Consider the following 27,916-nt stretch of genomic DNA (forward strand, 5'->3'; position numbering starts at 1 on the left):
GCTATCAATTGTTTTACTGCTTGGTGAACTCCCAAGAACTACTCAACAAGAGGGTAAAGAGTGTGAACAACTGGGGAAACTAGACCAGGGACAGAACGAGGAGGAGTGACTATCTGGGCAAAAAGGCAAGGTTAGCATTGCCAACCTGTTCTCTCACATAAATATAATGAGAATGAGTGGGTGTTGGAGATGTGTTGTGGTTTGCTTCCAAGCTGAGTCAAAAAAAAAAGACGACTTCTATCATGGTGAAGATACAGAGATACAATGAAAATGACTGGCAGTTTAAGACGTGATGCAATTTGTCCTGTGCTGTGTTTTTCTACGATTCGAAAGTAGAAAGACAAATTATTGCATCTAGTACACAAGGGATTCTGCAGATGCTAAAAGTGTTGGAGAAACTCAAGTCAGGCAGCATCTCTGGATGTAAGTAAGCAAATGCAAATGTATGGAGACACATAATGGAGAGGAAAGTCCCGATGAAGGATCTTCGCTAGAGACGTTGACTGTGTATTTTGCTCTGAAGGTGCTCCAGCATTTTGTGCATGTGTTATAAGACCATAGGTTATAGGAGCAGAAGTAGGCCATTCAGCCCATCGAGTCTGCTCCACTATTCACTCTTGGGCTGATCCAATTCTTCCGGTCATCCCCCACTTCCCCTCTTTCACCCCATACCCTTTGATGCCCTGGCTAATCAAGAACCTATTTATCTCTGCCTTAAATGCACCCAATGACTTGGCCTCCACAACCGCTGGTGGCAACAAGTTCCACAGATTTACCATTCTCTGATTAAAGTAATTTCTCCACATCTGTGTTCTAAATGGACATCCTTCAACCCTGAAGTTGTGGCCTCTTGTCATAGAATCCCCTACCATGGGAAATAACTTTGCCATATCTAATCTGTTCAGGTCTTTTAACATTCGGATTGTTTGTATGAGATTCCACCTCATTCTCCTGAACTCCAGAGAATACACCCCAAAAGTTGCCAGACATTCTTTATAAGGTAACCCTTTCATTCCTGGAATCATTCTCGTGAATCTTCTCTGAACCCCCTCTAATGTCAGTATATCCTTTCTAAAATAACGAACCCAAATCTGCACACAATACTCTAAGTGTGGTCCCATGAGTGCCTTTTTGAGCCTCAACATCACATCTCTGCTCTTATATTCTCTTAAGCTCTCTTATCAGCCCTCTGGATCATTGCACAACACTCAATCCAACACATCTGATCCCCTAGTGGGCTCAACAACAAGCTGTTCTAAAATGCAATCTCTTAGACATTCTACAAATTTTCTCTTGAGGTCTAGTACTGACCTAGGTTTCCCATCCACTTTCATGTTAAAATCCTCAACTATCATCATGACATTGTCCTTCTGACATGCCTTTTCTATCTCCTGCTGTAATTTGTTATCCACATCCTGGCTGCTGTTTGGAGCCCCGTATACAACTGCCATTAGAGTCCTTTTACCCTTGCCGTTTCTTAACTCAATCCATAAAGACTCTACACCTTCCAATCCTATGTCATCCCTTTCTAATGATTTTATATTATTTCTTATACACAGGGCCACACCAACCCCTGCCTACTAACCTATCTTTCCGATACACCGTATATCCTTGGACATTCAGCTCCCAATGGCAGCCATCCTTTAGCCAAGTTTCAGAGATGGCCACAACGTCATAGTTGCCAATCTGTAGCTGAATTTCAAGATCGTCCATTTTATTTCTTGTGCGTGTATTCAGATATAACACTTTGTTCAGTATTTGTTGCTTTCTGTTTTAACTGCACCACGCATCTATTGCCAAGTAATTCATGCCTCATCTCCTGCCTGTCCTTTCTATCATCTCTGTTGCATGCTATGATCTATTTCTGTTTTCCTCTTCCTCAGCCCTATCACTCCGGTTCCAATCCCCCTGCCAAATTAGTTAAAATCCTCTGTAAAAGCTCTATGAAACCTGCCTGTTCGGATACTGGATCCCTTTGGGTCCGTGCTTTTTGTAGGGGTCGTGCTTCCCCAGAAGAGGCCCCAGTGATCCTGGAATCGGAAGCCCTGCCCCCCTACATCAGTGTTGTGCGCAGACTGCAGCCTCTCAGACATAAGAACGTTGTGGGAAATCCCAGATACTTCACAACGTAGTACAACAAACGACAGCTGCTAACTGTATTTATTGGGATTTAAACATCCTACCGTGCATTTCCTCCGAGCGCCACAGAGTTCCCAGCACGGGACACGTTTCACACAAACGCGAAAGCTGAGGACAGCATCGAAGAAAACTTTTTATTGGTCAGGACGCCCAGTTCTCGCCACTCATTTCTGCTCCCACGGCACTATCTCACGCTTGCCGCCGGTAAGTCCGTCAGCAGCTATTCCCCGTCCTGGAATGCTGTTGTGAAGTGTTACGGGTGGTGTATCTCGTACAGGCGCAGACACAAGTTTCTGTGTGCCCCATGCCTTGGTTGTAGTTCAGCCCTCTCGTGATCTTTGGGCTCCCGGTGCGGAAGGAAGGTGAGTCTGTTCGTGAAGGAGAACCTCCCGGACTGTTTGCTCCCGGTCCTGGCCAAGGTGGTCCTTCACTGGCCCGTGCCCGGGACTTCATCGAGAGGGAGCTCACGGTGTCACGGAGTATGCAGGAGCAGACCCGAGGGGCCGAATGGTCTCAATACAACACGGACTCAAGCTCTTCGGCCCCATCCAAGCTATTCTCCGCGTTCGGCCCCCTCCCATCCGTGTCCACTTGCCTCGGGGGATGGCGGTGCGACCGGCTGCGGTGCGCCCTCAATAAGGAGGATAATGTTTTAATTGCCCTCCGATGAAAATATTTGCAAATAATCTGGTGGAAATAGTGTAAATAGATCTCTTTTGACATGGGTGTGGGGTGAGTGTGGGTGCACTTTGGGCGAACTCGGTAACGTTTTGTTTAAAATATTTAAATAAAAGTGGTGTGAATATATATATATATATATATATATTTTTTTTTTTTTTTCAATACGATTTCTCCTGAGTTCCCTGCGGGTAGAGAGATGTTGTTTGTAGAATGACTCAGTTTGGTTTACCATCTCCCCTGGGGAATCAATTTCTGTAAAGATCTCTGCCAAAAGCAGAAACGTATGAATTAAGTGGGCAATGCTCTGGCGAAAACGGGTTGCACAGCGGCAGATTAAAGTAAGGCAGATTCCACCTGCCCGTACTGGAATTTAACCCTACCACCAACACCCGGATGGCGGATGCATAGATCGATCACCCGCCCCCGAGACTGCCGTGCGAGTTCTGTGCACTTCATGAATCGAGTGGTGGTGAGGGCCCCAAGGAGATGCGACGGGATCCATGCTGTAAAGTTGCGTCTTTTCTCAGCCAGTTTCTGTTTTGTTACAGACAGCTGTCGGTTCCGGTTCAGGTTACAAGCGGACTAGCGAGGCTGGCAATTTGGGGTGCAATTCATGTGAGCTGCCGACCTGTCACATCCGATTCGCTGAAACCTTCATTCACAAGGTTTTAAAAAAGAGAGACAAATGGGTTTAGTAGAGATCTACGACGACCTCCTAGCAGATCAGATCACATATGTGCACAGGTTTTCAGTTCAAAGAAAATTTATTATCAAGTTACCAATATGTCACCATATACTACCTTTAGATTTATTTTTCTTACGGGCATTTACAGGAAAATAAAGAAATACAATATAATTTATGAAAAACTATACATAAACAAAGACTGACAAACAACCAAAGTGCAAAATAAGACAAACTGTGCAAAGAAAAATAATGAGTGCAGAGTCCTTGAGAGTGACTCTGTAGGTTGTGGAATGTGTCAGAGGCGAGTGAAGTCATCCACACTGGTTCAGGCGCCTGATGGTAGTTGGGTAATAACTGTTCCTGAACCTGGCGGTGTGGGACCAAAGGCCGCTCTAGCTCTTGTCCGATTGTGGTAGTGAGAAGGGAGCATGGTCTAGTTGGTTGAGGTCCTGGGTGGTGGATGCTGCTCCCTCGTGGTAGTGCTCCTCATACGCATGCCCAACAGTGTGGAGTGCTTTTGCCTGTGACGGACTGGACTGCATCCACCATTTCATGTTGAATTTCCCTTTGCTGGACATTGCTGTTTCCACACCAGGCCACGATACAACCAGCCAGAATATTCACCACTGTGCATCGGTAGCATTATGACAAAGTTTTAGATGACTTGCTGAAACTTCTAAGAAAGTATCATACCTTCTTTGTGATTGCACTTAGATACTGGTCTCATGTTGGATCCCCTGATATGGTAATGGCAAGGAATTGAAAGTTACTGACCCTCTCCACCCCTGATCCCCTAATGAGGACGGGCTCATGGACCTCCGGCTTCTTCCTCCTGCAGTCAATAATCAACTTGCTTAAGTTTAATTAGTTAAGTTACTTTAATTGAAATACTTTTACTGCTAGTTTTATTAGTATTAATAGTAGTCATAGTCATACTTTATTGATCCCAGGGGGAAATTGGTTACAGTTGCACCATAAATAATAAATAATAATAGAACCATAAATAGTTAAATAGTAATATGTAAATGATGCCAGTAAATTATGAAATAAGTCCAGGACCAGCCTATCGGCTCAGGGTGTCTGACCCTCCAAGGGAGGAGTTGTAAAGTTTGATGGCCACAGGCAGGAATGACTTCCTATGATGCTCTGTGCTGCATCTCGGTGGAATGAGTCTCTGGCTGAATGTACTCCTGTGCCCAACCAGTACATTATGTAGTGGATGGGAGACATTGACCAAGATGGCATGCAACTTGGACAGCATCCTCTTTTCAGATACCACCGTCAGAGAGTCCAGTTCCATCCCCACAACATCACTGGCCTTACGAACGAGTTTGTTGATTCTGTTGGTGTCTGCTACCCTCAGCCTGCTGCCCCAGCACACAACAGCAAACATGATAGCACTGGCCACCACTGACTCGTAGAACATCCTCAGCATTGTCTGACAGATGTTAAAGGACCTCAGTCTCCTCAGGAAATAGAGACGGCTCTGACCCTTCTTGTAGACAGCCTCAGTGTTCTTTGACCAGTCCAGTTTATTGTCAATTCGTATCCCCAGGTATTTGTAATCCTCCACCATGTCCACACTGACCCCCTGGATGGAAATGGGTCACCAGTGCCTTAGCTCTCCTCAGGTCTACCACCAGCTCCTTAGTCTTTTTCACATTAAACTGCAGATAATTCTGCTCACACCATGTGACAAAGCACAACACCTTGACTGTATTGTTCTGTGTTGTACTGTACCATTCTGAGGTAAATCAGTAAAACTTGTAAAAGCGACTTGTCATTTTGGAGATATACCCTTCTGCACGGAACAAGCTCTTTGGCTCCATGTATTAGTGCTGACCGCTAACCACCTATGTACACCAATCTCAGTTCATCTTCCTATAGTCCGATCAAATCCTCCAACATTCTACCCCTTGCCCACAAAATACGATTTGTGTGATGCTGCAAGCCTGTGACGCTGCTCAGTCAGTTTTCATGACAGCTGTGCATACATGTACTTCTGTGTATGAGAATAAACTTGATATTGACTTCGCACTGGGCGAACAATCATACTCAGCTTTCTCACTGGCACAAAAATAACTTTGATTTCCTCTGGGTGGAGACTGTGGCTTCTGCTGCTTGCTTTGATTATTTCCTGTTTTCGAAGTCCGCACTCTTTCTTTCGATTTCCTGGAAAAGAGCGACATAATTTACAACGCTAGCAGTCAACAGTCAGTGTTCTCCCCGTGACCACGTGGGTTTCCTCAGGGTGCTGTGGTTTGCCCCCACCAACAGACATTCCAAAGATGTATGGGTGGGGGTTGGTGAGCTGTGGCCGTGCTTTGTTGTTGGCAGAAGTGTGGCAACAACCGCGGGCTGCACGGCTCATTCTTAAATGCCTTTGGTAGTTGATGCAAATGATGCATTTCACCTTCTGCTTCCATCTTTAGATTAGTGTGTGATAAATAGAAACATAGAAACATAGAAAATAGGTGCAAGAGTAGGCCATTCAGCCCTTCGAGTCTGCACCGCCATTCAGTATGATCATGACTGATCTTCCAACTCAGAACCCTGTACCTGCCTTCTCTCCACACTCCCAATCCCTTTAGCCACAAGGGCCATATCTAACTCCCTCTTAAATATAGCCAATGAACTGGCCTCAACTGCTTCCTGTGGCAGAGAATTCCACAGAATCACCACTCTCTGTGTGAAGTAGTTTTTCCTCATCTCGGTCCTAAAAGGCTTCCCCTTTATCCTTAAACAGTGACCCCACGTTCTGGACTTCCCCAACATCGGGAACAATCTTCCTGCATCTAGCCTGTCCAATCCCTTTAGAATTTTATATGTTTCAATCAGATCCCCCCTCAATCTTTTAAATTCCAGCAAGTATAAGCCTAGTCGATCCAGTCTTTCATCATATGAAAGTCCTGCCATCCCAGGAATCAATCTGGTGAACCTTCTTTGTACTCGCTTTATGGCAAGAATGTCTTTCCTCAGATTAGGGGACCAAAACTGCACACTCCAAAACTCCAGGTGTGGTCTCACCAAGGCCTTGTACAAATGCAGTAGAACCTCCTTGCTCCTGTACTCAAATCCTCTTGCTATGAATGCCAGCGTACCATTCGCCTTTTTCACCGCCTGCTGTACCTGCATGCTCACTTTCAATGACTGGTGTATAATGACACCCAGGTCTCGTTGCACCTCCCCTTTTCCTAATCGGCCACCATTCAGATAATAATCTGTTTTCCTGTTCTTGCCACCAAAGTGATAACCTCACATTTATCCACATTAAATTGCATCTGCCATGAATTTGCCCACTCACCCAACCTATCCAAGTCACCATGCATCTTCTTAGCACCCTCCTCACAGCTAACACTGCCGCCCAGCTTCGTGTCATCCGCAAACTTGGAAATACTGCATTTAATTCCCTCGTCTAAGTCATTAATATATATTGTAAACAACTGGGGTCCCAGCACTGAGCCTTGCGGTACCCCACTAGTCACTGCCTGCCATTCTGAAAAGGTTCCGTTTATTCCCACTCTTTGCTTCCTGTCTGCCAACCAATTCTCTATCCAAATCAATACCTTACCCCCAATACCGTGTGCTTTAAGTTTGCACACTAATCTCCTGTGTGGGACCTTGTCAAAAGCCTTTTGAAAATCCAAATATACCACATCCACTCGGTCTCCCCTATCCACTCTACTAGTTACATCCCCAAAAAATTCTATGAGATTTGTCAGACATGATTTTCCTTTCACAAATCCATGCTGACTTTGTCCGATGATTTCACCACTTTCCAAATGTGTTGTTATCACATCTTTGAGAACTGACTCTAGCATTTTCCCCACCACCGATGTTAGGGTAACCCGTCTATAATTCCCCGGTTTCTCTCTCCCTCCTTTTTTAAAAAGCGGGGTTACATTAGCCACCCTCCAATCCTCAGGAACTAGTCCAGAATCTAAAGAGTTTTGAAAAATTATCACTAATGCATCCATTATTTCTTGAGCTACTTCCTTAAGCACTCTGGGATGCAGACCATCTGGCCCTGGGGATTTACCTGCCTTTAATCTCTTCAATTTACCTAACACCACTTGTTGTTACTTCAATGTACTCATGTTAATTTTTCTGTATAGTATAACCATAAAAAGATTTGAAAAGAAAGAACATAGCCATGAGTCTGTGAGGTAGTTATGGTGGGGGGCAGGAGAGAAGGGGGGACTGTGGGAGAATGGACTGCAGCAGTGTGACTGGAGATGGCGAGGGAAGCCCCGGGTTATGGGCCCATGCATGCCTGTGGATGTAGCTGGGTTGTGACAGAATACAGTACTGTGCAAAAGTCTGGGGCACACATGCACATAGCTAGGGTGCCTACAACCTTTTGAGCAGTGCAGTATTTGTCAACATGGAGCGGAGAGCGAGTTTGTAAATCTGGCAGGAGAAAAAGGATGTTGGGAATGGCGAGGATGGAGCGCTGTGGGAGGGGAGATAGAGGAGTGCTGGGGCAGGGTGAGTTAGGCGTGGGTGTAGATGCACCCAGCTCCGAGGCACCAGGCAAGGTCATTTGATTCCAAACATTCAGTTCGTTGATCATTACAAAATGTCTCTCCAGTGCTTCGCACTCGCTTCTCTCTCTTCTCCTTTTCCCAACCATGATTCCTCTCTCCTTGCCCCCTTTATATACGCCTCAGGCATTTGCACAGTACTGTACAGGTCAAGGATGTGGATGGGTGAACATTGTATCTGCCAAGATGCAGTGAAAACCTTTATTTGCATGCCATATCTAAACACATCATAAGTACATTGAGTACTGTAGGACATTGTGAAATTTGTTGTTTCGCAGCTGCAGTGAAAGATACAAAAGATTACTCAACTGTTATGCTTGATTGCTGTTGATGTCTGGTGGCCCTGTGGATAGTGTAGTTGTCCATAGGGATCTGTGGCAAGATATTGAAGTAGGTTGCCAGGCCCTTCTTCTGTTGAGATACTGCTGTTGCCCACGTTGGGACCTGGCCAGGTTTGAACTTGGGACGATCCCCCTCAAAGTCCAGTGCAGGTACCACTACACCACCGGCCAGCCCAAATAAAGTATTACAATAAGAAATAAAATAAATAAATTGTGCAAAATAGGAATGACGAGGTAGTGTTCATGTGTTCGTAGACCATTTAGAAAGGTGGTGGTGTAGTTGAAAAAGCAGTTCCTAAGGGCATGGTACTGATTGTGGATGATCAGCCATGATCACAGTGAATGGCAGTACTGGCTCGAAGGGCTGAATGGCCTACTCCTGCACCTATTGTCTATTGGCCCCCTCACCTCATTACTACCTTCAGGCTTCTGTACCTCCTCCCTGAAGGTAATACTGAGAAGAGGGTATGCCTGGTTGGTGGGAGTCCCATATGTGTCATGGTCCAGTCCGTAAAGTCCACATTCCGGTTCACAGTCCGGTCCGTGGACTCAGGACTCCAGGTCTTCCAGCTGTCCCTTGTTTTGATTGAGTTAATCATAGGCACCTGATTCCCATCTTGAAACTTGGAATATAAGCAGCCTTGGGGTTATGTATGAGTGGCTGGTTTGTGCTGTCACAATGGGGGTGCTGGTAATGGACCCAAATGTGAGACACTGACACTGAAGTACTAGGAACAGGACTTGACTTGACTAGAGTAGGGACATGAGAGGATACAGACAAGAAGCAGGGACAAGAACGCAGACTAGGGCCAGGGCATGGACTAGACAGGGAACCCGGACAAGCAACTATAAACTGGGAGCCTGTGCTTGGAGTCCAAGCCAGAGACTGGACAAGGACCCAGAACCTGGGTCTTGCCTTGGGCTCAGACCCCAGAACCAGGCAAGGACATGACATGGCTACAGGACAGGACGTGGCTGGGGTCTTGGTTCTTGAGGCTCCGAGCCTCAAGTCCTGGCCCCGGCGGCTCCAAGCCTCAAGACTCATATTGTGACAATATGATGGATTTTCCCTTCATGAATCAGAATGGGAATCAGAATCAGGTTTAATATCACTGGCATATGTAGTAAAATTTGTTGTTTTGTATCAGCAGTACATTGCAATACATAATAACTATAAATTATATATATTATAATAGTGTTCATTGTCCTTTAAGAAATCTGATGGTGGAAGGGAAGAAGCTGTTCCTGAAATATTGAGTGTGTGTGTCTGTCTTTGGGTTGCTGTATCTCCTCCCTGATGGTAGCAATAGGAAGAGAGCATGTCCTGGGTCATGGGGGTCTTTAAAGATGTATGTCACCTTTTGACAATGTTCTTGATAGTGTGGAGCTCATCCCCGTGATGAAGCTGGCTAAACCTCCACCCTTTCAATCCTGTGCATTGGAGGCTTCAAATCCAGTTAGAACACATCTGTAGAAATTTGCTGAATTCTTTGAGATACTGACTCCCCTTAAACGCCTAATGAAGTATAGCTGCTGGCATACCTTCTTGATTACATCAATATGTTGGGATAGATCCTCTAAGATTAACAACCAGGAACTGACTCCTCATTGAGAAGTTGGTGTTCTCCCAATTTCCGCTTCCTGAAGTTCACAATCAATTCTTTGGTCTTATTGGCGTTGAGTGCAAGTTTGATGTTGCAAAAGCACTCAACCAGCTGGTCTAACTCCTGTACATCATCTTGTCACTATCTGCAGTTCTGTCAACAGTGGTAACATCAGCAAATTTATGAACAGCATTTGAGCTGTGCCTGGCCCCACAGTCATGGGTGTAACGAGAGTAGAGCAGTGGACTAAGCATGCATTCTTGAGGTGTGTCAGCAAGGAGGTGACGTTGTCACCTGCTTCAATCACTCCCTCTGGCAGAATTTGAAGGATCTGGAAGGCTGAGGCTTACTCAGTCTCTTTGAATGCCTCTAAGGGAGTCCACGTTCAAGTCAGTTTGCTACCTCAAAGTCGATGTAAATTTATTATCAAAGTATATGTCACCATATACAACCCTGAGATTCATTTTCTTGTAGGCATTTATGGGAAAATAAAGGAATGCAATAGAATTTATGAGAAACTGTATATAAAGTCTGGCAAACAACTGAAGTGCAAAAGAAGACACATTATGTAAATAACAATAAGTGAGTACCTTCCAAGATGTGTGATATTCTGGAGTAATAGGCAAATCATTTGAGCAATACAGTATATCAGGAGGCATCTGTGGAGAGACTATTTATTTTATTTCAAAATAAAACCTTATTTATAAAAAGTATATATACATCACAATGAAGAACATTGTGGTCAACTCTCTGCAATTTTAATGCCATTTAGTTATTCTATTGACCTGTTTCAATGCATTGAAACAAGTTAACATTTTTTTTTGACCATAGCACCCTTGCCATTCATGTGGCCCTTGGGTTGATAGACCATTTTGTTGTTTGAGAGTATCCCTGCCTGACTGATTCCTCCCCAGTAGTGGAGTGAATGTTACAGGAAATTGAGAGCTGGAGGAAGAGAGAAGCGATGAACCCATTCAGACCACAATATTCATCATCTTACAACTTTTTAAAAGGGCATTTGAGCAATCAAATGGACGGAACTTATTTTAAATCTGGGAAGAGCTGTGTAAAGGGATTATCTCACAGGTTGGAAAATTGGCGTGTATAGAGCCATGTCAGTGACTTATTTCTGTGGATTGCCACATCTAACCGAACGAAACAAAGTTTCACTTTCATTCTTTGCCTACTCTCCTCTTCTGTAAGATCTCCCATTGTGCTGCACCCATACACAATTGCTGAACCTCAGTCCAGGTAGGATCTTTTCCAGTCTCTCTCCTGCACTATCTTCAAAGTAGTAACATTGTTCCTGCGATGTAGTGTTGAGAATTGAGTGGGTGAGTGGTTGATGTGTTTAAGTTTAGAGGAACCTCCTTGCTATCACAATTTATGACTCTATTTATGAAGTTACACTTTAGAATAAACTGAATTTATGGTGTCTCTTTCAAACACTTATACACATACAGTAAACATCCTGTTTTATGTGTAGCTGCAACTTCCTCGTTCACCAAGGAAACAGTAAACCAATAACTGAATTGTACAAGTGGCAGGAAAAGTCCAAAAAGGGTGCTGGTCTTAAAATTGTACCTTACTTCGGTGCTTAGGTGTCAGTGTGACAGATTGTTCAATCTTGCATACGTGTGTGTTTGTGTTTTAATTTGTGGGTTTGCATCTCTGTTTTAGTTTGTGTTTGTGAGTTTGTGTCTTTGTTTTTGATTTTGTATGGGGATGTGTCTCTATTTATGTATGGATGTATGTGCATTCTGTGTGTGTGTGTGTGTGGCTTTGCAGGTGCATTTTTGTGTTTGCACTTCTGTGTGTTGTGCGTGCACATGTTTGTGTATGCATCTGTGTTTATGCGTTTGTGTATCTGGGTGTGTGCACTTGTGTGTGAGTTTGTGCGTATTCATGTCTGTATGGATGTGAGCATTTCTGTGCCCGCGTGTGTCGTGTTTTTGTGTGTCTGTTTTTATGTTTGGGGGTGTGTGTGTGTGTGTGTGTGTGTGTATGTGTGTGTGTCTGTCTGTGAGCAGTTGACATGCTAAACTGGCTCCATAAGTGTGGCAACACTGGTAGGCTGTCCACAGCATAATTTTCACCTTATGTGACAAATAAAACTTACTTTCGTTATCTGTGTGGGGTGTGTGTGTGCTCAGTAAGTAAAAATTCCTGCAGTGACCACAGGTTCCAGTTTGACAAACCAAGACGTGACCGTTACTTTTCAGGGCAGCGGGAGTGCAGCACTGTCAGTTACTCTCCAGAGGAGACTTAAAACCGAGGCCTCACCTGCCCACAGAGCTGGCTGCAGTGCTCCTCTGGCCCCAGTCTGAAGGTCAGAAGGTTCTGCCACCCTGGCCATTAATCAAAGTCACTTTGTATAAGAGAAAAGTTATCTGGTGCACACATTTAGGTTGTAAATTTAGCCTTGAATGGGCTGCTAGGGGAGGTGACAGAAGCAGATAGGGTAGCAACGATTAGAGACACTTGGACAGGCACATGAATAGGTAGGGAATGAAGAAATATAGATCATATACATGCGGATAGGATTAGTTTAGCCAGCCATCATTCATCAGCGTATGACTACAAACAGATGGGATTACTGGTACTCAGTGCCACTTTATTAGGCTCCTACTGTACCTAATGAAGTGTCCACTTAGTATATGGTTGTGGACTTGTGCTGTAGCCTATCTTCTGCAAGGTTCGACAGGTTGTGTGTTCTGTACAGCACTGTCATTACGCGTGGTTATTTGAATTACTGTCTGCTTATACCTGTCCGACCATTCTCCTCTCACCACTCTCATTAACAAGGCATGTTTACCCACAGAGCAGCTGCTCATTGGATGGCTTTTGTTTATTGCACCATTCTTTTTTGACTCTAGAGACTGTTCTGCGTGAAAATCTCAGAGGGATCAGCGGTTTTTGAGATACTCAAGCCACCCCGTCTGGCACCATCAGTCACTCCATGGTCAAAGTCACTTGGATCACATTTCTTCACCACACTGTGCTGATGGTTTGGTCTGAAGAGCAACTGAACCACATGACCATGAGCCGACATCACCACGTACATCTCGGTCACTCTGTCTTCGTCCACTCCCATCGGGCAGAACATACAAACGCATGAGAAGGTGCCCCACCAGGATCAAAGGAAGCTTCTATCCTGCTGTGATAAAGCTCCTCAAAGGACGTCTTGTACTATAGAGGTAATCTCCTGCCCTCACAATTTACCTTATCGTGTCCCTTGAACCTTATTGTCTACCCGCACTGCACTTTTTCTGTTATTCTGGATTCTGTTCTCTGTTTGTACGACCTCAGTGTACTTGTGTATGGAATGATCTGTCTAGTGGTGCACCATCACAGGTTTTCGCTGTATGTCGGCTAATCTGACAATAATAATTATCCAAATAACAAGCCTGCATACCTGCATCCTTTTCATATATTCTGACACATCCTGCTAGATCCACAGCTGTGCGTGCGTCCGCAAGCCCTACCATCCTTCACCATCTCCTACTACATTGCTGCAGGCCAGCCTTCCTCAGCTCCCCCGTTTCTGCTGCTGAAGCCTGGTCCACCATTGCCTCTCATATCCTCTCTCTCGTGATTCTGCCCACAGTGTCCAGAGCACAGCAGGTCTACGAGGTTGGTTGTGCCTCGCCTGACGGCAGTTCACAGACATGAACAGTGCTTTTCTACTGCTGGTGTGGGCTGCCTCTACAAAGATCACGTGTGAGTAATGGTGATGAGCGCTTGAAACTTGATGGTACTGTTGCTTCCTGCTGAATGTTAGGCCAGCAGTCATGGACAGAGACAGCACAGAACCAGGCCATTCAGATTAAGACTGAAGGCAGCCCAAAGGAGATGCATGAGGCTGATTCATGGGATGATAGGGTTGTTAAAAGAGACTAGACAACTTGGAGTTTAGAAGATCAAGGGGTGATCTTATTGAATCATACAAGCTCCTGAAGGTGCTTGATGTGATAAATGTTCAGATATTTACACTGCAGAGAGAGTCACGTCGATAGTGGTGATCAGTAGGGAATTTTGTAAGCTGCTCTGCACTGGGATTTTCCAAATCCCCTGCCCTTTTTTAACCCCAAAACCTTACTTTGTTCATGATGCACAATTGCTACATTCAATTTAAATTTAAAAAAGTATGTGTGAAAAGAAGATTTATTTTCTTGCAGGCTGTTACAGGAAAAAAGAACTGGAATGGAATTTTATGAAAAATCATACATAAACAAACACAGACTGACAAACAACCAATATGCAAAAGAAGGCAAACTCTCTAAATAAAAGTAGTATTGAGAACATGGTTCCATAACATGTAGGAGCTGCATCAGGGTCTGCTCTGCCATTCAATCATGGCTGATTTATTATCCCTCCGAAGCCTATCCTTCCACCTTCTCCCGGTAACCTTTGATGCTAGTTATGAGCTTTAAAATATATCCAATGACTTGACCTTCACAGATGTCTGCGGTAATGAATTCCACAGGTTCACCACCCTCTGGCTAAATAAATTCCTCCTCATCGCTGTCCTGAGGGGACATCCTACTATTCTGAGGCGTGTCCCCCATTATAGGAAACGTCCTCTCCATATCCACTCTATCTAGGCCTTTCTGTATTTGATAGGTTTCAACGAGATCCCCCGTTCGTTCTTCTAAACTCCAGTGAGTACAGGCCCAGTTGTGAAGAGTTCACTCCACTATCAGTCCAGTAACATTCCCTTATGAAGTGTCAGTGCCACATAAACAATGGACCAATGAATTGCCCGAGAGGCTCTTACACAGGACCCAGTCGCTCAGTGATCAGTGGTGCAGAGCCCTGGTCTGCGGTCCTTCCCAACTGAGCCTTTGCATTGGCTACGCTCAGCTACAGTGCAATCCTCAGCACATCCTCCTGCAGCTTGGAATATGCCTTCACAGATAGCTTGTGCTGATGAAAGATGAACAAGTCACAGGCAGAGTCACAAGTCACGTTAATGATCATCCACCAGCGCCTGATGTCTGTCTCAGTGTGTGCCCCTGGGAAGGGCCCTGTAGATAAGATTCCTTCATTGACACAGCTGCTGGGAATGAAATGAGAAAAGAACTATTGGATCCTTCTCCGGACATTTTTTTACAGATAATATTTTGAAACTTCAAAAACAAATAAATCAAGAAATTCATTGTACTATCAAGCCAATACCAGCTACACAACCACAAGGTACTTTCTGTGACTCCTATTTCCTCTTCAAGCAGTAGACTTTCAAATGGTATGACGATGGTCCCCTGTCCCCTCAGTGACTAGTGACGGTAGGATCTTAGACTGCAGTCTTTCCCCACAAAGAGCTTTTGGGTTGTTTGCACAGAGCTTCAGTCAGTCCTTCAGTGCATTCTCCTGCAGCCTGGAATGAGGTGTGATAACCCTGGCAACAATGTAACCCGAGGCAATGCAAAGGGTGCAAGTATACATTGTACCCTGCTCAAACTGCAACCAGTAACTCTTTCCACATTCTTCAGGATCAGTCTTATTATCACTGACTTAAATGACATGAAATTTGTCGTTTAGTGACGGCAGTACAGTGCGAAGACGTAAAATAATACACCCAGTGGCCACATTATTAGTACCTGCTCTATTAAAGTGGCCAGTGAGTGTCTGTGTGTGGTCTTCTGCTGACGTAGCCCATCCACTTTAAGGTTTGATGTGTTGTGACATCAGAGATGATCTTCTACACACCACTATTGTAAGATGTGGTTATTTGAATTATTTTTGCCTTCTTGTCAGTTTGAATCAATGTGGTCATTCATTAAGAAAGCACTTTTGCCCGCAGAACTTGTGCTCACCCATTTTTTTTTTTGTTTGTCGTACTATTCTCTGTAAACTCCAGAGACTATTGTACATGAAAATCTTAGGAGATCAGCAGTTTCTGAGATACTCAAACTACCCCATCTGGCACCAACCATCATTCCATGGCCAAAGCCACTTAGTTTGCATTTTTTCTCCATTTTGATGTTTGCTCTGAACAACAACTGAACCCTTTTGACCATGCCTGCATGCTTTTATACCTTGAGCTGCTGCTATATAATTGGCTGATTAGATATTTGCATTAACAAGTAGGTATACCTAATAAAGTGGCCACTCAGTGTACATCAATTGTGCAAGAGAAAAGATACAGTGAGGTAGAGTAATGGGTTCTTTAGCTGTGTAATTACAAGGGGGACGGTGGTGTTTTGTGTGAGGGAGGCCTGCCCTTGGTGCACAGAACAACACAAGACACTTGCCTGAGGTGGCAGAGTTAACTATTGTCCTCGTGTAAATCTCTTGCATGTTGCTCTGAATTTCCAGCATCTGCAGGATCACCTGGGTTTAACTTTTGTCCTTAATGTTGTATACAGGGGAGGAAAAGATCGAGCTTGTCTCAGCACCTGGGGACTCGGTTTGGTTTCCTGGTGTGAATGTGGATCAAAGGAGCCCGATTAGGGTGTTCCAATGGAAGAAGGCCAGCAGCAGGAACGATACGAAGGAACAATTGATGAAGCCGATTCTGCAGTTTCACAAGAGTAGCGAGGAGCCTGCCTTGATTCAAAATTACAGCGGGCGCATCATCTTCTCCGCGTTTAATGGGTCATTTGCCATTCATAACATAACACATGAAGATGAAGGTCTTTATCAGCTCTTCACCAACCTGCGAAGAGTTGCGGTGTGGACGGTTTGGATGAGAGTAGTAGGTATGTTCGCTGAACTGTTTACAGCAACAATGCATTGCTTTTACAGACATTCATGTTTTGGTGGTGACGTCTTTAGTGGTTTAAACAAATAATTACTGCAAAAGCAGCAGCTGTGGAATCTCCCAAAGGGAAATCCCTTTGGAAATTCGCATCAGGCACAAACTGGTTTTGGGTATACTGATGGGACTGAAGGTTGATAAATCACCAGGGCCTGATGGTCTGCATCCCAGGGTACTTAAGGAGGTGGCTCTAGAAATCATGGATGTATTGGTAATCATTTTCCAATGTTCTATAGACTCAGGATCAGTTCCTGCGGATTGGAGGGTAGCTAATATTATTTCACTTTTTAAGAAAGGAGGGAAAGAGAAAACAGGCAATTATAGACCAGTTAGTCTGACCAGTGGTGGGGAAGATGCTGGAATCAATTATAAAAGGTGTAATAGCGGCATATTTGGATGGCAGTGGCAGGATAGGTCCGAGTCAGCATGGATTTACGAAAGGGAAATCATGCTTGACTAATCTTCTGGAATTCTTTGAGAATGTAGCTATGAAAATGGACATGGGAAAGCCAGTGGATGTAGTGTACCTGAACTTTCAGAAAGCCTTTGATAAGGTCCCACATAGGAGGTTAGTGTCCAAGATTAGAGCAAATGGTATTGGGGTTAGGGTACTGACATGGATAGAAAATTGGTTGGCAGACAGGAAATGAAGAGTAGGGATTAATGGGTCCTTTTCAGAATGGCAGGCAGTGACTTGTGGGGTACTGCAAGGCTCGGTGCTGGGACCGCAGCTATTTACAATATACATTAATGATTTAGATGAAGGGATTAAAAGTAACATTAGCAAATTTGCAGATGACACAAAGCTGGGTGGCAGTGTGAAATGTGAGGAGGATGTTATGAGAATGCAGGGTGACTTGGACAGGTTGGGTGAGTGGGCAGATGCGGTTTAATGTGGATAAATGTGAGGTTATCCACTTTGGTGGCAAGAACAGGAAGGTAGATTACTAACTGAATGGTGTCAAGTTAGGAAAAGGGGAAGCACAATGAGATCTAGGTGTCCTTGTTCATCAGTCACTGAAAGTAAGCATGCAGGTACAGCAAGCAGTGAAGAAAGCTAATGGCATGTTGGCCTTCATAACAAGGGGAATTGAGTATAGGAGCAAAGAGTCCTTCTGCAGTTGTTCAGGGCCCTGGTGAGACTACACCTGGAATATTGTGTACCGTTTTGGTCTCCAAATTTGAGGAAGGACATTCTACCTATTGAGGGAGTGCAGCGTAGGTTCACGAGGTTAATTCCCGGGATGGCGGGACTGTCATATGTTGAAAGATTGGAGCGTTTGGGGTTGTATACACTGGAATTTAGAAGGATGATAGGGGATCTGATTGAAACATATAAGATTATTAAGGGATTGGACACGCTAGAGGCAGGAAACATATTCCTGATGTTGGGGAAGTCCAGAACCAGAGGCCACAGTTTAAGAAAAAGGGGTAGACAATTTAGAACTGAGTTGAGGAAAAACTTTTTCACACAGAGGGTTGTGTTTCTGTGGAATGCTATGCCTCAGAAGGCAGTGGAGGCCAATTCACTGGATTCTTTCAAAAAAGAGTTAGATAGAGCTCTTAAAGATAGCAGAGTGAAGGGGTATGGGGAGAAGGCAGGAAAAGGGCACTGATTGTGGATGATCAGCCATGATCACAGTGAATGGCGGTGCTGGCTCAAAGGGCCAAATGGCCTACTCCTGCACCTATTGTCTATTGTCTATTGTTGTGGGGAGATGGCAGGAGAATGGGGTTGAGGAGGAGAAGTAAATCAGCCATGATGGCATGGTGGAACAGACTTGATGGGCTGAATGGCTTAATTCGGCTCCAATGTCTTATGGTCCAAACCAATTCTCCATGTGGCTTCCCAAGAACACAGGTTGTGTGAGTTATTATAACTTTTTTTAATTTCAAAAATAGAATTTATTCATCATGATAATATATATTGTGGATTTCGGATAATTGGGCCATCGGTAATTGGGATAGCTGCTTCTTTGAGACAACTCCTAAAGAACAAAAACTAACTGAGAAAGTAGCCGAGATTCCCATCATTGATTTGGGGCACTATGCTGTTTAATTGGGACAGGAGACTGTGGTCGAACAGTTTCTAACTGGCATTAGATGTGTGCACACGTGTAGCTGTTAGACACTACACCATGCTTAGAATGAACAATTTTTGAATAGCATCAATTGTGTGTGCTTGTGTTCAAAAAGCAGTGATTTTTGTCCCTGACTAGGGCTCCGTTGGTTGGGGTCGACCACGGATGTTGTGTCTGACCTCTCTAGATACGGAAGCCATGAAATGTTTACTTGCAGCAGCTTCATGGGCCAGGTCACAAATGTCACAGGGAAAAAGCATGATTTATCCAAAACACAAGAGATTCTGCAGATGCTAGAAATCCAAAGTAACGCACGCAAAATGCTGGAGGAACTCAGTAGGTCAGGTAGCATGTAAGGAGAGGAAATAACCATCGACGTTTTGGGCTGAGACCTTTTACAAAAAGTAGCTTCAATGGGGAGGGGCACCTGTGTTAATGTTTCAGGTTATCCCCTCGTGGAGCTGAAATTCTAGCTCTCTTTCTCTCTCCATGGGTGTTGTTTAATCTGCTGGATATTTCCAGCTCTTTCAGTTTTATTTCTGATTTCCAACATTAGCAGTATTTTGTTTAGCAATAGGTACAAGGAAATCTAGGACTTGGGTTGAGTCACAAGTTGACATTGCCTTCTGGTTTTAATGGAAAGTTAGGGCTGCCACAAATGGGGGCACGAGTTTGTGAACTAGACTAAGTTTTTCATAAGTTATTAGCATACACTCTGTTGCCACTGTTGCCACCTGTACGCTTGCTCGTTAATGCAAATATCTAATTAGCCAATCATATCACAGCAACTCAAAGCATAAAAGCATGCAGACATGGTCAAGAGGTTGTTGAGTCCAAACATCAGAATGAGGAAGAAATATGATCTGAGAGACCTTGACCGTGGAATGATTGTAGTTGCCAGATGAGGCAGTTAGAGTAGTTCAGAAATTGATGATCTCCTGGGATTTTCATAAACAAAAGTCTCTAGAGTTTACAGAGAGTGGTGCAAAAAACCCCCCAATAAATAAAATCCGGTAGGCAGCAGTTCTGTGGGTGCAAACATCTTGTTCTTGAGAGAGGACTGGGGAGAATGGCCAGACTGGTTCGAGCTAGGTGGGAGTAAGTGTTCGGCACGTTTCTGTGCTGTAATTGTTGTATGGTTATGTGGTTATAAGCTGACTAGAAACAGCAGTAACACAAGTAACTACATGTTCCAACAGTGGTTTGCAGAAGAGCATCTCTGAATGCAGAATGCCTTGAACCTTGAAGCAGATGGCCTACAGCAGCAGAAGGCCACACTGGGTTCAACTCCTGACCCTAATAAAGTGCCTACTGTGTGTATTTTACTTTAAAATCCTATGAAGTTTACTTGTGTTGTACTGAGGGATGACAGGTCCCTAAGAGTGGCCACATAATTAGACAGGGTGATAAAGGAGACATACTGCATGCTTGCTTTCATTGGTTAGGGCACTGAGCGTGAGAATCAGGAAATCTCTTCACAAAAATAACTTTACTTGTGTAATTCTGTTCATCTATTGCAGGAAGTTGTGGTATGTTAGAGCCAGTGTAGAAAATGTTTACCAGAATGCTGCCTGGGTTAGAAGGCTTGACCTATAAGGGAAGGCTGGACAAATATGGACTGTTTGCTCTCGAGAATGTGAATGAGAGGCTGATCTAAGTTTATAAAATGATGAGAGCCATACATACAGCCTGAATATGTTTTGGGAGGTGTTGCTGGGTTAGCTGGGATGAAGGATAATGCATTATTTTTAGACAGTGCACACTGTAGCCCCTGTGCACTGGTGGTGGATGCCGTGAATGTCCAGGGTGAAGCTGGGCTGCTGATTAAGTGCACTTCTTTGTCCTGAATGTTGTTCAGCGTCTTCAAGTGCCTGCGTTGAAATCAGACTGAGTTGAAGGGTCTCGGCCCAAAACGTCGACTGTACCTCTTCCTAGAGATGATGCCTGGTCTGCTGCGTTCACCAGCAACTTTTACGTGTGTTGCTTGAGTCGATAACATAGTTTCTGATGCGAGTTATTTTGCCTTGCTCTGTTGATTGACATTTTTACCCACTGATGTGTTGTCAGTCAATGGGGGATTTTCAATGTTGCAATTTCCCCTTTTGCTGCAGGGACTCATTTTGCAGAACTACACAATACTTACTTAATTTTGTTAGTATTGCATTGTTTACAGAACATTGTAAAGGTCCTTTGGCTCAGAATGTTCTGCTGGCACTTTAACCTACTCTAGTATCAAGCTGACCCTTCCCCCTGACATAGACCTCCATTCTTCATTCATCCGAGTGTTTATTTAATAGTCTCTTTCACTGTCCCTAATATATCAGCCTCTACTGCCACCCCTGTCTTCATGTTCCACTCAGCTACCACTTTGTGTAAAAAAAAATCCTACCTCTGGCATCTGCTAACTTTCCTCCAAACACCCCCCTCATATTATACCCCCCTTTATATAAGCAATTTCCACCCTGGGAAAAATATCTCTGGCTGTCCTTTCTGTTTATGCCTGTTATCATCTTACACGGCTCTTATCAAGTCACCACACATCCTCCTTCACTCCCAAGAGAAAAGTCCTCTAAGACATGTTCTCTAATGCAGGCAGCATCTGGCAAATCTCCTCTGCACCCAGAGCTGTCCTATAAGAAAGTGACCAGAATGGAACACAATATTCAAATTCCCACAATAATCAAACGTCTTTTCCACACATTCCCTCTGGGAGAGTTGTGTTTTCTTGAGATAACCAGCCCACCACAGCTTATTACCAATCTATTATGACCAGTAGATAGATTTTAGAAGTAACCATTCAAGTTTCGGGGGTGGCAGGGTGGGGATGCGTTTCTACCCAAAGAGGGGTAAGGGCACTTCTTCCCTCTGCTAGCCTGCAGGTCACCTTTGGGCAAGGTGTGGCACTCGCTTCGTGCACCGCCCACCCGGGATCAGGATCACATGAAGCCACGAGAGCAGGTGGTCGATGGTCGTATGAGCAGCGGGTATACATCACGTCCACTGAGTCCAGGCAGACGATGTCTGAAGAGTATTGATCATGGCTGGGGTCACTCATCCTGTAAAGACACTGCTCAGAAGAAGGCAATGGCGAGCCACTTCCGTAGAAAAAAAAATTGCCAAAAACAATTATGATTGTTGGAAGGCCATGATTGCCCACGTCATACATAATGATGATGAGTTAAGGGAAAGTCAGTGTAATCTTGCTTCTGTATACTGAGCCAGCTGGGTGCAACTGACAAGTTTTGAAAACGTTAGTGAGATCTGTGATAACTTATGATGCTCTGATGTGCTAGAGTTTCAATGGTATCATGTGTTAATAAGTCAGAATGAAATCAGTGAAATTATTAACTTTCAGGAAACATAATTGTTTAATCCTAGTGTGAAATTAGTACGTGCAAAAATTCCTTAAAAGTTAATTCATTCAAAGGCCATAGGACCATAGACATAAGAGCAGAATTATGCCATTTTGCCCATCGAGTCTGCTCTGTCATTCTATCACAGCTAATTTCTTATCCCTCAGAGCCCCATTCTCCTTATTTCTCCCCATAAACTTTGAGGGCCTTACTAATCGAGAACCTAACAACCTCCACTTTAATTATTGCAATGCCTCAGCATCAAAGCAATTACATCCTTGCTTTTCTATTCTAATCCTCTTGCAATGAATGCCAAGACACGGACACCCCGTGTGATGATCTGGCTGGGTGGGGCACTGCTGCGGTGTCAGGGTAAATTTTTTCAAGTTACCTCTCCAAGTTGCTCCATTGTTCCAACTGGGGATGAAAGACCTGGTCATGTTTTACAGAGAGCAGAGCATTTCAACATCTTGTGGACAATATTGTTCTCATGCTCCAAAAGCCACTTCTACAGATTAATCATTGCAGCGATTTCAAAACAGTCATGTTTTGAAACACAAGAGATTCTGCGGATGCTGGAAATCCAGAGTAATTGATGAAGGATCTTGGTCAGAAACATTGACTGGAAATGTCCCAGCACCTCTCCTTACACTATTGAAATCCCCCTTCTCCAAGTTTTTCACCCTAACTCGAGAGGACCAACTTTATCTTTTCCCATGAATTCACCGAACTACGGTGTTCCCAAAGATTTCCTTCACAGATGGTTCTACCACTTCCCCATCCTTGTTCCCTTTGAAAAGTCAAGTACAGACCCTCTTTAGCAGAACTCTCTACACACTGCTTCAAAGACCTCTATGAAGTTCAAAGTAAGCTTGCTATATTAACAATTGTAGGCCGTACCTCGGGTAATGATGAGTTTGAGTACAGAGAGGAAATTAAGAATCTGGTGGCATGGTGCGAGGACAATAACCTATCCCTCAACATCAGCAAGATGAAGGAATTGGTTGTTGACTTCAGAAGGGGCAGCGGACCGCACGACCCAATTTACATCGGTGGTGCGCAAGTGGAACAGGTCAAAAGCTTTAAGTTCGTTGGGGTCAATATCACAAATGACCTGACTTCGTCCAACCAAGCAGAGTTCACTGCCAAGAAGGCCCACCAGTGCCTTTACTTCCTGAGAAAGCTAAGGAAATTTGGCCTGTCCCCTAAAACCCTCACTAATTTTTATAGATGCACCGAGAAAGTGTTCTTCTAGGGTGCATCACAACCTGGTATGGAAGTTGTCCTGTCTAAGACCGGAAGAGGCTGCAGGAGATCGTGAACACAGCCCAGCACATCACGCAAACCAATCTTCTGTCCTTGGACTCACTTTACACCGCACGCTGTCGGAGCAGTGCTGCCAGGATAATCAAGGACACGACCCACCCAGCCAACAAACTTTTCGTCCCTCTTCCCTCTGGGATAAGGCTCAGGAGCATGAAGACTCGTACGGCCAGATTTGGGAACAGCTTCTTTCCAACTGTGATAAGACTGCTGAATGGATCCTGACCTGGATCTGGGCCGTACCCTCCAAATATCCGGACCTGCCTCTCAGTTTTTTTGCACTACCTTACTTTCCTCTTTTCTGTTTTCTATTTATGATTTATAATCTAAATTTTTAATATTCACTATCGATTTGTAATCCAGGGAGCACGAAGCGCATAATCAAATATCACTGTGATGATTGTACCCTCTGGTATCAATTGTTTGGCGACAATAAAGTAAAGCAAAGTATTAACAAAGTACCATGTACGACCTTGAGATTTATTTTCTTGCAGGCATTTACAGGAAAAGTAAATAAGTACAGTAGAATCCACGAAAAACCATACATAAATCTTTTACAAATTCTACCCTATCTTAGACTATTCCACTAAGGCAATCCCAGTCAATGCTGGGAAAGTTAAAATCCTACATACGGTCAATGTCTTTTGGCTGATAGTAAGACCATAAGACGTAGGAGCAGAACTAGACCATTCAGCTCATCAAGTCTGCTTCACCATTCAATCATGAAACCATAAGACATAGGGGCAGAATTAGGTAGGTCATTCGCCCCATCAGTTGCTCTGCTGTTTTACCATGGCTGATTTATTTTCCCCCTCAAACCCATAACCTGATTCTAATTCTAATTCCAATTCCTTCTGCATTTACATCCTTTCATGATCTGCTCTTCTAATTCCCACTGACTACTGAGAAGCCCACAGCATACAGTATGTTGATCAAAGTGAGGACACAGTGACCGAGTTGCGCAGTGTGTGATCCTGTTTGAAACCAGTGCATATAAATGCGTGCATCTGATTCAGATTAGACCTCTGTGGTGAAGAGAGTGAGAACCGAAACATCAGGTGACAAAATGATCATGGCATTACTCAAACCTGTAATCTTCTGATGACTTTGAGTCAAATATCAAGGGAGGCCACCGGCTGAAAATGCAACGCAAAAGAATTAGGTAGCTGCTCTTTTCTCAATCCTAAATTCGATTCAGACAACTGCATTGCCCGATCCCTCTGGGATATCCTTCATCATCCCCAAGGGAGGATATGCCATAGGCTCCCTCAGGGATGCCACATTACAGTGCTGCACGTGTCTTAAACACTCTTTCTGATCAGCAGTGCAACACCCCCTCTGACACATCTGCACATTCTTGTAACCTGCAACATTTCTTGGAATTTCTTGGAATGTGTGCGGGATGGTTTTTTGAACCAACATGTCAAGGAGCCAACTAGAGAGCAGGCTATTCTAGACTGGGTATTGAGCAATGAAGAAGGGTTAATTAGCAATCTTGTCGTGAGAGGCCCCTTGGGTAAGAGTGACCATAATATAGTGAAATTCTTCATTAAGATGGAGAGTGACATAGTTAATTCAGAAACAAAGGTTCTGAACTTAATAAAGGGTAACTTTGAAGGTATGAGACGTGAATTAGCTATGATAGACTGGCAAATGACACTTAAAGGGTTGACGGTGGATATGCAATGGCAAGCATTTAAAGCTTACATGGATAATCTACAACAATTGTTCATCCCAGTTTGGCAAAAGAATAAATCAAGGAAGGTAGTGCACCCGTGGCTGACAAGGGAAATTAGGGATAGTATCAATTCCAAAGAAGCATACAAATTAGCCAGAAAAAGTGGCTCACCTGAGGACTGGGAGAAATTCAGAGTCCAGCAGAAGAGGAGAAAGGGCTTAATTAGGAAATGGAAAAATGATTGAGAGAAAACTGGCAGGGAACATAAAAACTGACTGTAAAAGCTTTTATAGATATGTGAAAAGAAAAAGATTGGTTAAGACAAATGTAGGTCCCCTACAGACAGAAACAGGTGAATTGATTATGGGGAGCAAGGACATGGCAGACCAATTGAATAACTACTTTGGTTCTGTCTTCACTAAGGAGGACATAAATAATCTTCCTGGAATAGCAGGGGACAGAGGGTCCAGTGAGATGGAGGAACTGAGGGAAATACATGTTAGTAGGGAAGTGGTGTTAGGTAAATTGAAAGGATTAAAGGCAGATAAATCCCCAGGGCCAGATGGTCTGCATCCCAGAGTGCTTAAGGAAGTAGCCCAAGAAATAGTGGATGCATTAGTGGTAATTTTTCAAAACTCTTTAGATTCTGGACTAGTTCCTGAGGATTGGAGGGTGGCTAATGTAACCCCACTTTTTAAAAAAGGAGGGGGAGAGAAACCGGGGAATTATAGACGGGTTAGCCTAACATCGGTGGTGGGGAAAATGCTAGAGTCAGTTATCAAAGATGTGATAACAGCACATTTGGGAAGTGGTGAAATCATCGGACAAAGTCAGCATGGATTTGTGAAAGGAAAATCATGTCTGACGAATCTCATAGAATTTTTTGAGGATGTAACTAGTAGAGTGGATAGGGGAGAACGAGTGGATGTGGTATATTTGGATCTTCAAAAGGCTTTTGACAAGGTCCCACACAGGAGATTAGTGTGCAAACTTAAAGCACACGGTATTGGGGCTAAGGTATTGATGTGGATAGAGAATTGGTTGGCAGACAGGAAGCAAAGAGTAGGAATAAATGGGACCTTTTCAGAATGGCAGGCAGTGACTAGTGGGGTACCGCAAGGCTCGGTGCTGGGACCCCAGTTGTTTACGATATATATTAATGACTTAGATGAGGGAATTAAATGCAGCATCTCCAAGTTTGCGGATGACACGAAGCTGGGCGGCAGTGTTAGCTGTGAGGAGGATGCTAAGAGGATGCATGGTGACTTGAATAGGTTAGGTGAGTGGGCAACTTCATGGCAGATGCAATTTAATGTGGATAAATGTGAGATTATCCACTTCGGTGGCAAGAACAGGAAAACAGATTATTATCTAAATGGTGGCCGATTATGAAAAGGGGAGGTGCAACAAGACCTGGGTGTCATTATACACCAGTCATTGAAAGTGGGCATGCAGGTACAGCAGGAGGTGAAAAAGGCGAATGGTATGCTGGCGTTCATAGCAAGAGGATTTGAGTACAGGAGCAGGGAGGTACTACTGCAGTTGTGCAAGGCCTTGGTGAGACCACACCTGGAGTATTGTTTGCAGTTTTGGTCCCCTAATCTGAGGGAAGAGGGAGTACATAGAAGGTTCACCAGATTGATTCCTGGGAGGCAGGACTTTCATATGATGAAAGACTGGATCGACTACGCTTATACTCATTGGAATTTAGAAGATTGAGGGGGGATCTTACTGAAACGTATAAAATCCTAAAGGGATTGGACAGGCTAGATGCAGGAAGATTGTTCCCGATGTTGGGGAAGTCCAGAACGAGGGGTCACAGTTTGAGGATAAAGAGGAAGCCTTTTAGGACCGAGATTAGGAAAAACTTCTTGACACAGAGAGTGGTGAATCTGTGGAATTCTCTGCCACAGGAAACAGTTGAGGCCAGTTCATTGGCTATATTTAAGAGGGAGTTAGATATGGCCCTTGTGACTAAAGGGATTGGGGGTATGGAGGGAAGGCAGGTACAGGGTTCTGAGTTGGATGATCAGCCATGATCATACTGAATGGCGCTGCAGGCTTGAAGGGCCGAATGGCCTACTCCTGCACCTATTTTCTATGTTTCTGTGTACCATCAAACCACCCGGCCTGGCATTCCCTAATCACCAGAGTCCGAATCGGACTTGCTGTCACTGACTTATGATGGAAAATTTGTTGTTCTATGGTAGCAGTAAAGAACAAAGGCATAAATTACTATAGATTTTAACAATAAATAAACAGTGCAAAGTAAAGTTATAATGGGTTATAATATATGTCATAAAGTGTTCATGGACCAGTTAGAAATTTGATTATGAGAGGGAAAGGGGGAGGAAGGAAATAGTTGTTTCTGAATCATTTAGTGTGGACCTTCAGGACCCTGTACCTTCTCCTTAATGGTAATATCCTTATTGATGGATGTTGTCTTCCTGATGCACCATCCCTTGAAGATGTCCTTAATGGCCATAAGATCATAAGACAGAGGAGCAGAATTAGGCCATTCGGCCCTTGAATCGGCTCTCCCATTCCACCATGGCTGATTTATTAATCCTCTCAACTCCATTCTCCTGCCTTCCCCCTGTGCCCTTTCACTAATTAGCCATAATTAATCAAAAGCCTGTCAACTTCTGCTTTAAATATAGCCTACAGATATTTGTGCAAATGAATTCCACAGATTCACTGCCCTCTGGTTAAAGACATTCCTCTGCA

General features: G+C 44.0%; 2 protein-coding genes across 11 annotated transcripts in view; one reads left to right on the forward strand and one right to left on the reverse strand.

Moving 5' to 3' along the window:
* The window catches only part of LOC140198120 (uncharacterized), a 127,717-nt gene extending 124,747 nt beyond the window's left edge, over positions 1 to 2,970 (reverse strand). For both annotated transcript variants that reach the window (XM_072259055.1, XM_072259053.1), the window contains exon 1: positions 2,184 to 2,970. The gene's annotated coding sequence lies outside the window, so the exon portion shown is untranslated. The remainder of the gene's footprint in view (positions 1 to 2,183) is intronic.
* LOC140198122 (uncharacterized) overlaps positions 1,829 to 27,916 on the forward strand; it is a 56,083-nt gene continuing 29,995 nt past the window's right edge. Inside the window, exons 1-5 of one of the 9 annotated variants that reach the window (XM_072259061.1) lie at positions 1,834 to 2,343; positions 4,220 to 4,250; positions 12,871 to 13,191; positions 13,602 to 13,714; positions 16,363 to 16,695. In XM_072259061.1, coding sequence (XP_072115162.1) covers positions 13,663 to 13,714; positions 16,363 to 16,695 — 385 coding nt within the window. In that variant the 5' untranslated portion in view covers positions 1,834 to 2,343; positions 4,220 to 4,250; positions 12,871 to 13,191; positions 13,602 to 13,662. Of the gene's footprint in view, positions 2,344 to 2,380; positions 2,502 to 4,219; positions 4,251 to 7,966; positions 11,246 to 12,870; positions 13,192 to 13,601; positions 13,715 to 16,362; positions 16,696 to 27,916 lie in introns of those variants that run through there. The other 8 variants (XM_072259062.1, XM_072259066.1, XM_072259064.1 and 5 more) reach the window with 8 other exon arrangements.

Source organism: Mobula birostris, chromosome 5 (genome assembly GCF_030028105.1).
Source record: "Mobula birostris isolate sMobBir1 chromosome 5, sMobBir1.hap1, whole genome shotgun sequence".
NCBI classification, from domain to species: Eukaryota; Metazoa; Chordata; class Chondrichthyes; order Myliobatiformes; family Myliobatidae; genus Mobula; species Mobula birostris.